General features: G+C 41.4%; 1 protein-coding gene across 1 annotated transcript; it reads right to left on the bottom strand.

Annotated features, from left to right (window-relative positions):
• Positions 1-7,793: 7,793 nt before the first annotated feature.
• LOC145335641 (uncharacterized) lies at positions 7,794-11,240 on the bottom strand. Its single transcript, XM_080181442.1, has 4 exons — positions 11,198-11,240; positions 10,754-11,048; positions 10,311-10,351; positions 7,794-8,107 (listed from the first exon to the last, which is right to left on the bottom strand). Exons 1-4 carry the CDS (start codon positions 11,238-11,240, stop codon positions 7,794-7,796), a joined length of 693 nt encoding a protein of 230 aa, XP_080037568.1.
• Between the last annotated feature and the right edge of the window lie 218 nt (positions 11,241-11,458).

Genomic DNA, 11,458 nt, shown 5'->3' with positions numbered 1-11,458 from the left:
CACCGAAAGGTCTTCTGTTTGCCATTTACTATCCTGTCATTGCTGCTATTGGAGTTCCAGGTAAAGTCTAACAATTAATTATTCATTATGAGAATCACTGCTTATCCCTCATGCTGTTCTGTTTTTCCCCAAAATGCTTCTCTACAGTACTGATATTGCGGGATATTTTTTCTCAGTTAAGTTGACAATCTTTTTCTTACCTGCTGTGATTTGTCCCATTTTACTGGAGATTCACCTTCCACACCATGACAGTTGTAATCCTTTATTTTAATCATTACATTTTTCCCTCTGCCTGGCATGGCTGAAATACAATTAGTTGTGCTGTCATTGAACGTGAAGAGAAAAAATAATGCAAGGCTGGGCGAGTGGAAACCCAATGAGTATCATTATTCTGGCAGTTTGGCAGAAGGGCAGCGGATGGTATCAATATAGTGAATGACAAAGTGCATCATCACATGCAATGTCTATTACTTAAAACGTAAGGAGCAAATTTCCCAAAGTAATTAACGATTTGGGACTCATGATTGTGTATGAATTGAAGGAATCGCATTCAAATGTGTTGTTTCTCACTTTTGCCAATATGATGTCTGTACACTGTCCACATAATTTACCCTCTTTAACAATATACTATCTTACCTTAACCAAGATAATTTCATCATTTCAAACTTATAAGTTCGCCTTCTTACTATTCCCAACTCATGTTGTAGGTGAACCATTTGGTTGTTCTTGCTGTAACGTGGCTGCACTACCACAACACTATCCTCATACTAAAGTAAGTTCTGGTGTGACTTGCCACTGTGACTCTGGGAATATTGCCATGCTCTAAATGTAGCTCTGTTACGTTGTTGAGACTGTAAATGAATAGTCACAAATTTATCCTGATGTGCGTGGTTTTTTTTGTGTTGTTTTTATTGTTTTGTTGTTTGCAATGAGAAAGATTGGTATTGATTTTCTTTTAGCCAGCATCTTACTCAGATAGGGTCTCAGTTTATTGTTTTCAGTTCGGAGATGAAAACATAACCAATGTAAAACTCCATCTGTGCTGAACTCCTGGAGTAGATCTAAAGTCCACTACCAAATGGCAGTCCTACTGACTGAATCATGACGTTAACATTGCAAGTAGGAGATATTTTATTCACTACTCTGAACCATTTTTTCAATGGTTTCAATGAATTGTTAATCTGGAGTCCCAAACCATTTTCAATTCAAAGAACGTTCTTGCCTTCTAAATGAAATGCATTTCCAGTTTTCTTCTCGCGTTGTGAGGGACTTGGCATTTTTGTACAATGAATGTCATGTGACGCATTTCTGCTATATTAATAGTTATATATATTTAATGTTAATGGCCATCGGATTTGCCAATTACTTGGTCGCGCCTTTTCTCCTCTATTGGTGGAACAAGACACTAACTGATTGTATTTCCTGTACCTGATTCATCAAACAGTGAGATTAACATTCAATATGTTTTTTTTTCCTGACAGTTCAGTACAGTATTGGAAAAATGCTGCATTTTAGGGGGGATTTTTTAATCAGTTAGAGTGTTCTTCAACTAGGATTGCCAGTTCTGATCTCTCAACATACTTGCTTCCTGACGCTTCAATACTTTAATGGTTTTCTCTTCTATTCTTCTGTTTTGCTTATTCACTGAGGTTATTTTGTCTACAATACAGCAAATTTGGCAGTGATTGTGATCCTAGCCCGTGGAAGATGCGGTCTCTCTGGATGTATCACTTACTATTTGGTATCAATGGCGGTCACAGATTTCATGGTCATTATTGCAGCTGTGATATTAAACCGGATTGCCCGTATCTATTTCCCATTCAGCTTCCTCTCTATCACTCCGGTCTGTCGTCTCAGTTTTGTGATAATTTATGCAGTCAGAGATTGTTCTGTCTGGACGACAGTCGTGTTTACCTTTGATCGATTCGTTGCCATTTGTTGCCAGAAGTTGAAGACGAAATATTGCAGCAAGAAAACGGCGATGAGGGTTATAGGGACAGTTTGTGTTCTGAGTGGTGTTGTTAACACCCCCTGGTACTTTACATATGAGCCGTTATTTATCATCGATGGCATGCCTTGGTTTTGTAACGGAAATGCAATACTTTATACGTCACTAATATGGATCGTATTTGACTGGACTCTTATCATTTTAACACCTTGTCTCCCATTCATTCTGATTTTATTGCTTAATGTGCTGACCGTCAGACACATTGCAATGGCCAATAGAGCCCGCAGGAGACTCCGGGCCCAGAGCAATGGAGAGAATCAGAGTGACCCAGAGATGAAGAAACGGAGGAAATCTATTGTTTTACTCTTCTGTATCTCGGGGAGTTTCATCCTGTTGTATTTGTTATTTTTTATAACCATTCTCTACGTTCGACTTGCGAATGTTACTTACCCCTCAGTTTCTGATTCCAGCAACTTAGCATACATGCTGGATGAAAGTGGGACTATGCTTCAGCTTTTGAGTTCCTGCATCAATCCTTTTATTTATGCAGGGACCCAGAGTCAATTTAGAAAAGAATTAAAGAATGGGGTAAAATATCCCCTGACACTCATTGGCAAATTATTTAATTAATCAATTCAATGTAATCCAAAGTGATTTGCATATTAATATCTAACTGTAGCCCTAATTGTCTATGTAAGCAACGCATCCCCTCCCAGGTCCACAGTGGTATACTCGGGCACGATATGTAATAAATAAAGCATAACTTGTCTCATCTGTTGCCAATTAATCTGCAATCCATTGTCTGACCATCAGGCGTCAGGCGCTTTCCAGGAAGCCCTTAGGCTTACTCTACATTCACGTGGAGACAGAGAGTCCGATTATTACCTGTCACTGGTTTACCAGATTATAGAAGGAATATAAATATCCTGCTTTGGTATCATTTAAACCGCGATGATAGAAAATCCGCTGAAATTTAATTAAAGATTGTCCTCAAACTCTGTCTTCTGCGGACGAGGCACCTTTCCACGTCCAGGTTCCTGAGCCCACAAACATAGAAGAGAGGATTTGACACAGGACAATGGACAAAGACTAAAGGCAACTACTTCAGCTTCCATAAAAGAAGTAAAGTACTGCGAAGGTGAAGGTAAAAACATAAAATGCTGAATAAACACAGCTGGCCCGGCTACGTCTATGAGGACAAAAACAGCGTGAACATTTCGAGATCACATGACCTTTCTTATTTTTCCATTCGGAGTTGCTGGCAGAACTGTTGTGGTTATGGAGCATTTTTTGTTTTTACTTTATCTTCCATTAGGGATATTGACCAATAATGCCTAAATGTCCAGGGCTATCGAAAATTATAAAACGAAGCTAACCAAAGTACACATTTGGAAATATTAATTCACAAATACATCGTTACAATGTTTCAACTGTGAGGAGAATCTTTTCTCCACTGTCCCTAAATCGTAAATTTCGTCTGATAGTTGCATGATGCAACAGTAAAGCTGTTCTCTCATAAAAGCAATCAATCTGAATCAATGAGTTCACAACAGATTCATGGAATGAGATAGGCTTCTTTCCAATTCGTGTAACTTTTAGTAAAAAAGAGCCGAAATTATTTGCATGAGTGCAAAGGAGCCCTGGTGTCTTCCTGTATTGGGTCTGATGGCAGCAAGCTGCTTCCTGTATGGATAATACGGCGTTCAGTTTGCAAAAAAAAGGAAAGCAAAGATGCACCCTTTGTGTTTCGAAAGAACGCTTTCTTGACAACACAAACCACATTCCCTGCTGTGATTCCAGTATTCCTGATTTGGTCCACGAGGTAAATGTGCATCCCACTGCAAAAGATAAGTGTATGGATGCATGTTACATCCAGAATACTTCGGTATCTTGATTGAAGTCAAATAAATTATCAATACCCTTTATTTCTGTTCCAATGTGTTTGGAAGTACCCTGCACTGGATTGGAGTGGAAGTGATGAGCTTCTGAATTTCACAGGGGGCTTTGCAGCATGGATGGTGCTATGGACTTGGTGACTTGTAAATGCTGTTCTGATCCACGCTGCTGTATGGCTGGACAAGTCACATCAGAGGATGAGACCTGGAATGATCGATCAGAACATTGAAGAGTGTGATAGAGGTTACTGATGAACATATCCAAAAAAAACTAGAACATAGGGACATTGGAATCAGAAGCAGAAGTATAAAAATTCAGCCCTTCGAGACTGTTCTGCCATTCAATCACATCACGTCTGATCTCTCCCTGGCCTGAGATTCACCTCCCCTCTTTTTCCCCTTGTCCCTTTTTACATTAGAAATGCATGCATCACCTCCTTGAAACCGTTTAACGGCTCAGACACCACCGCTCTATGGGACAGCGAATTCCATAAATTCACGACCCTTTGCAGCGCATAGCTTTATTTCCTTCCTATAAACAATCATTTTGGCAGAATTGCAAAAAGTTTGAATTGCATTCTCTTCCACATATTGATCGCTGGTGGTGGACAAATCTTTTTGCATTATGTTTTTTGTCGATGTCAAAAATATTAGATAGATGATCAGATCTAAATATACCTGAATTGCACAGCGGGTCTCCAAGGTGGATTAGTGTACCATATTTCTATTTTATGTCACCTACAACTATAAAATTAGATCTTGAAGCTATTTGTGTCATGTACCCGTTTTCCTGTCACTGCAGGTATTGATCTGAGCTGCAATTTTGGATTGCCTGTCCCAGTACCTCATTGACATTTACTTCTTATCTGTTTTTTATCAGCGTGAGTTTATTACACTCATGAGGTTATAAATAATCTATAATGTGTATGGGTATCGAAAGTTTGGAAAAACTTTGACTTTTGGCTCTCGAAGGCCGGTAAGACATGAAAAACGGCAAAGAAACACCGAACATTATGTTGTAGTTCCAAGAAGCTCCATTGCACAAACTAGTCCTTCGGTGAGAGAGCTGATTTTTTTCCTTTAATTCATTCGGGTGACATGGCGTCGCTGGCTGGCCATCATTTACTGTGTATCCCTGATCACCCTTCAAATCAATGGCTGCCTAGGCCATTTTTAAGGGCAGTTGAGAGTCAATCCCATTACTGTCTATCACATTTTTCTAAAAATTGGAAATGGTTTCACAGTCACCAGCAGATACCTAACTTCAAATTTTTAAATTTTTAAATTAAATATGGTAGACTAATCCACCTTGGGGACCCGCTGTGCAATTCAGGTATGTTTAGATCTGATATAATGTTTTTAAATTTGAAGTCAACTTCCATCAACTTCCAAGGCGGGATTCGAACCAGGATCCCTGGTCTCTGGCAGAATTAGGCATTAAATATGAAATGTGAAATGTCTATCAGAAGAGGTAGAAACATTCGGGTGTATTTACACGGAGACACTTCAGAATGTGAAACTCGATCTTTGGAGAAACAGCGTGATGAATTTATGGCACAGTTTGAAAAATACGGGCGGGAGAGAGGAGTAAGTAGAAACAGAATTCAGGGTGTAAATGGTCATTTCGCATTCCAGTGGAGAAAGGGTGTACGAAGACGAGCTTCGACCAGCTGGACCAAGTGGCCTATTGGTGTTAAGTGGAAAGAGTAGAATGTTGTGAACTATTCTGTTTGGAGAGGACAGGAACAACCAGCCAATAGACTAAAGAGATTGAAATTCTCACAAACCCTGAAGGCAGTTCCCAGTGAGTAACAGTTAAACCACTGCGGAAACTGAACAGTCTGAACCAACCGACAACTGAGAGGAATTAGGGCAAGTTTTCATGACGGTTAGAAACCGCCATGAACAGACAGAAAACAACTCAGATGTAGAAATAAAATGAAATCAACTTGCTAATATGTAGAATTGATGGATTGAAAGAGATAAATAGCCCAATGGCAGACAGGAGTTACCTTGCAGTGTTGAACTGCGGCCGAAGGTCATTTTTTGACCCACGCGTATACATTGTTATTTCGGTATAATAGGTGCGGATGCAAATTTCTGTTCTGTGCTGAAACTTGATATTTACAGGGTCACAAGACTGCTGATTTTCCTTCGGGCAATTAAATCTAGACAACAATTGATTCATTGAAGAGAAGAGTGAGATTTACGATTTAGTTTTCTGGTTCGCACTTCACCAATATATTGATTCGTAGATATTTAATAAAAATAGAATCATACTCAGCAAAAAATAGCACAATTCTGTCAATAATGGCAGAATTTGAAGGTGCTGCCAATGTACCCATTCGCTCTTCTTTCGTCCCCCTTGGAATCCTGTCCTGTCCCAGAAGTTTCTCCCCCTCAATTACCGTTTTAAAATTAATGTTAAGCCTGCTTCCAGCGCCACCCATTCTGCAAGGCATTCAGGTCACTGCAAATCTCCCTGAAAAAGAAGTTGGACGATCTGCCACGCTTCTTTTTGTCCTCCAATAATCAATGCATTTTGAAATAAATTCATAGAATCCTTACAGTACAGAAACAAACCACAGCCCACCCAATCCCAGTCCCTAGTCCCATAATCCCTTCTAATCTCCCTCTCACATTGGGGTCAATGTCAATCAACGAAATCTGCACAGCTTTGGGCTTGTGGGAGGAAGCCAGCGCACTTGGAGGAAACCCACACGGACACGGAGAGAACGTGCAAACAGTGCCCCGAGTCTGCAATTGAACCTGGGTCCCTGGCGCTGTGAGGCAGCATTGGCAACTGCGTCACTGTGCCGCCCCTAAATTCAATTAAACATTTTGCTGCAACCGATAGGTATTCACCCGGTTGACAAGTTTCCGGGATAAACGGTGATAAACAAACAATTTATTTTATTTCTACAGTGCAGATTCCAGCTCACTTGTGTCACCACGTTCCCTTGTACAAACCTGTGCTGCCGATGACACGTTTATTTTAAGCTATGAATATTCAGGTCTCTGTCAGTACACAATACAATGGTACCGTCAGACCCGAGGACAGGCTCCGAAATGTGTGCTTCAGACACACACTTTAGGAGAGGAGAATAAAGCCAATGCTGTCAGGGGGAGAATTTCTGCTTCTATCCAATCTTCAGTCTGAATCAGCCGGTTAAAGGTCTCCAAACTTCAACTGAGCGACTCTGCTGATTCTGACTGTGAAATGAGTTGGCGCACAGCACAGTGACACAGAACACGAAAGAGCTGTACATAACCCTGAATATGGTGAAGTTTACAGGCATAGAGATTTCAAATGGGGAAATAGCTAGACGGAGGCCTGAGCTTTGTGAGGATTACAGACATAGTGATACAGAACACAGAGAGCTGAATAAAAGCCTGAACATAAATTACAGATTCTTGTAATGCTCACCATGTTCAGGTTTCTGTACAACTCTCCCAGTGTTCTCTATCACCGTGTCTACAATCCTCACCATGTTCAGGTTTTTGTACAGCTCTCTACGTGTTCTGTATCACTGTGTCTGAAATCCTCACCATGTCCGGGCTTTTGCACAGCTCTTTCCGTGTTCTGTATCACTGTGTCTGTAATCCTCACCATGTTCAGATTTCTGTACCGCTCTCTCCGTGGTCTGCATCACTGTCTGAAAACCTGACCATGTCCAAGTTTTCGTACAGCTTCTCCTTTTTATGTATCACTGTGTATGTAATCCTCGCCATATCGGGTTTTTGCACAGCTCTCTCCTTGATCTGTATCACTGTTTCTGAAATCCTCACCATGCTCAGGTTTCTGTACAGCTCTCTCCTTGTTCTGTATTACTGTCTCTGAAATCCTCACCATGTCCAGGTTTTTGTACAGCTCCCTCCTTGTTCTGTATCACTGTCTCTGAAATCCTCACCACGTCTAGGTTTTTGTACAGCTCTCTCCCTATTCTGCATCACTGTGCTGTGCGCCGACTCAGTGCACAGTAATACACAGTGGAGTCGCTCAGTTGCAGCTTGGAGATCTTTAACCGGCTGATTTTTTCGACTGGGTCGATAAAAGCAGAAATTCTCGCCCCGGCAGCGTTTTCTTTGTTCTCCTCGCCTGATGTGTATCCCTTAAGCAGGTATTTTGGGCTCTGTCCTGGCGAGTGACGGTACCAGTCGAGTGTGTGTTGACAAAATCCCTGATATTCGCAGGTTAAAGTAATGGTGTCGCCAGCAGCACGGGTTTGGAGAGACGGGGTCTGTGACACAGATGAACTGGATTCTGCCGAACACATAAAATAATGCACAATATTTCTATGATGCCATTACCTGCGTTGCATGTTAGTTTGCCCGGGGAAACATAATCGCGTCAATAGCTGACCATTTTGTCGCAATTATTTCATTGAAGGGTCTTCGACATTTATTAACTATAATTGATAAGAGGGTGGCATAGTGATATTATCACTGGATTAGTTAGTCCAGAGATTTAGTAATCCATGGAATACCCTGGGGACACAGGAACGAATGGTGCCACGGCAGATGGTGAAATATGAATTTCAATTCAATCTTGATTTGAATTGCACAAAAATAGTTGAACCAAAGTCTAATGATGACCATGAAACCATTGTCCCTTGTCGTTAAAATCACATCTGTTTCACTAAGGTCATTTAGGGAAGAAAATCTGCTATTCTTATCTGTGCTGCGTACATGTGACTCCAGATCCACAGCAATGTGGTTCCCCTTAAATGCCTTCTAAAATGGGCTTCACAAGCCAACCAGTTCAAAAGCAATTAGGAACACCCACATCCCTAGAACGAATTGAAAAAAATGGCAAAAGAGCGAGGGGCAAATATTTAGATGATTTTTATTTTATCACACAGCGAATTTTGCTCAGTAGGATATTTTCCAGCTGTGATATTGGAAACATATTCAGTAGTCATTTTAAAACAGCAAATGGAAGAAATCTCCAGAATCAGATTAGAATTCCGGGAGTTTTAAAGAGCAGGAAGGTAAAATATGTAAAGTTCAGCAGCACCTGCAAAGAATAGCCACTTGGCCAGAATGATGCCCTTCTCTGGTTTCTCATTTTATGCTTTCTATTTAGTGTCTGCTTCTTGGCGATTTCCAAACCTGAGGAAATTATATGAAAGTTCACTCTTCTCACTATAACAATTGCTGTCCAGAGTAGATTAACTGAGGGTAACCCTGCCTTTTTATATCCTGGCTCACAGCAAGATTCAGGCGAAGACAGTCATACTCGCCCAGCGAAACTGATTAAGTGAAACTGATATTGCATATATGTGTCAAAGATCAAACTTTGATACAGTTTAACTCTTTACACAGTTTCGTCCATCAATTTTGTAATTTATATTATTAGAATGATTTACAGTTAATACCAGCGGATTTCTAAATCTGAGTTGTTCTCTTCCTACTGCTTGCGATTTTTTGCCAACATGAGAACCTGTCCCAGACAGTCTCCAATGTCAGTTGAGATCAGCGTGCTCAGTTTCCCCGACTGACTTGTTCACTATTAGTCACTGTGAAATTTGCCTTTTCAATGTGCCTGAGATTTTCAATTCCTTCCATGCATTGGTTGATTGTTCCCCATGTTTTGCAGTCAGAACCCTCTCTGCATTTTACATTCTACAGATTGTACAGAACAGAAATTGGCCATTCGGCTCACAGTACGCTTGTCAGCACGGCACACGTGCCTACTCCCCTCTCACACTCGATCCCCAACGAAACCTTTGTACACTGAACACTGCGTCCTTCTCCCTGCTCGATTTTTCACACCGTCATAAAAAGTCCTTTCGCCATTCACTGCAACCACTCCATGTGGCACCGCACTCCACTTTCTGCCCAATTTCTCTTTCTTTTATCACACTGGCATCATATTCAACGTTCCTTTAATCTGAATCATTTTCCCCACACGTACATTAACGAACTTATAAAATAATGCTAAAGATTTATATCAACACCAAAAACAGAAAAATGTTGGCAAACCTCAACAGGTCTGACAGCATATGTGGTGAGAAAATAGAGTCAACGTTTCCAGACTGGATAACCTTTCATAACAGCCACAGGGAGAATCAAAGTTCACACTAGGGCAGAAGCCATAGTGTTCACAATGTGCGCTATTTGAAACCACTTGGGAGACAGGAAGCCCGCGTGTTATTAGTATTATCCAATACCACCACTAAATCATTAAATGTCATTATGGGGTCAATGACATTGCCTTCCCCGTCCGATGTCTCACATTTGGTGGTCACACACCGCTTCAATCTGGTCCCACACTCGGACCCGACTCCAGTTTCCTACTCTGCTCCCAAATCTAAAACTGCAGTTGAAAATCTTCCACAGGAACCCCCTTCCCCCACGTTGCTCTTGTAGTCACAGACGATTGAAGTGATCAGATTACAAGAATGAGCTGAATGTGAAAACTAACCTGGATCGCCTGTAACACTGGCGGATTTGGAGTCACTTACCAGCTGAGACAGTCACCACCGTCCCAGACCCATCTGTAAATCTCCATTCTCCCCACAGTGTCAGCGCTGTCACTTAGCCCAGTACAAGAATGACTTGCAATGTAAACTACCGGGAAAAAGTACTGAATAATCAGCGTTTATCAATTATTCAGGGTTTATAGATCAATAATGAAGAATGATTGTTTTATATCTCCCATTTAAACAAACTGTTCCTTGCGACATTCTGAACTCTTGGCAAAATGGCCCAAGAACAGAGCGGAGATGGACACTTCGTATAAATAGAATAAAAGGTTAAAGGAAGATAACTGAATGGAGGAAATTTCAACGAAATTCAACCATGTTGCAACGATAGGAACAAGAACTCGCAATCTATGGTCCGTGTCCTGGAAATTATTGCTTCGTTTGTTCAGAAATATTGAAGTATTTGTTCTCCTGTCTTCCACTGTGGTGTTCCATGTGCGTAGTACCAGTGCTGAGCTTTACAGTAATAGGTGGCGGTGTCTTCAATTCTCATATCCCTAATTTCCAGCGAAAATGTCTTTTCTGCTTTATTCACCAGCACAATAAATCTCCCTCCGCTGGAGATCCGCTCCCGCTCTGTCCCGGTCTGGGTTTGTCTGAAGAAATGGCCATTTTGTAACTCATAAACACCACTGAAGACACAGTTGATGGTGAGAGACTGACACTCCTTCCGGGTCTCCGCTGCCGGGCTTTGTGTCACTGACTGACTAAAAAATCCTGCAAATTAAACACAGAGAGTTTAATAGTCCAGCAGAGCCGAACTGCACAACGGGGCTAAAACCCCACACACTGTCTGTAACTGAGATGGAATTGGGGCAGCGTTATGTCCAATCCACACAATGTGGGTTACTTTGATCGGTACTCACGGGGTAAATAGGCACACACGGTGAAAACAAGAAGGATTCCCATTGCTCTGCTGCCTGGAACTGAGGTTTATATGACGGGGAGCTGAGACTGCAGAGTTGGACTGCTCTGGGAGACTGGAGCTCAGAGCTGAATTGAAATGCTTCTGACCCGAGGATTGGTAAATTAGGCCACGCCCATCCTTCAAATTAAAATCAAGAATTTAAAAGGTGAACGTAGCTGTGAACTTTCGGTCGAAACTCCTCGGCAGCCAGAACACAGAG

This window comes from Carcharhinus amblyrhynchos, unplaced genomic scaffold, assembly GCF_965287045.1.
Source record: "Carcharhinus amblyrhynchos unplaced genomic scaffold, sCarAmb.v2.hapA scaffold_39, whole genome shotgun sequence".
NCBI lineage: Eukaryota > Metazoa > Chordata > Chondrichthyes > Carcharhiniformes > Carcharhinidae > Carcharhinus > Carcharhinus amblyrhynchos.
This window is presented reverse-complemented; position numbering and strand designations above follow the sequence as displayed.

Bases quoted from the DNA above. Each gene is read 5' to 3' on its own strand.
- LOC145335641 (XM_080181442.1), bottom strand. From the start codon at position 11,240: ATGGGAATCCTTCTTGTTTTCACCGTGTGTGCCTATTTACCCC. The intron at 10,352-10,753 runs GTGGAAGACAGG...GGGAGAATGGAG, and splicing joins TACGCACATGGAACACCACA to ATTTACAGATGGGTCTGGGA. The intron at 8,108-10,310 runs GTAAGTGACTCC...TGTGTTCGGCAG, and splicing joins GGTGGTGACTGTCTCAGCTG to AATCCAGTTCATCTGTGTCA.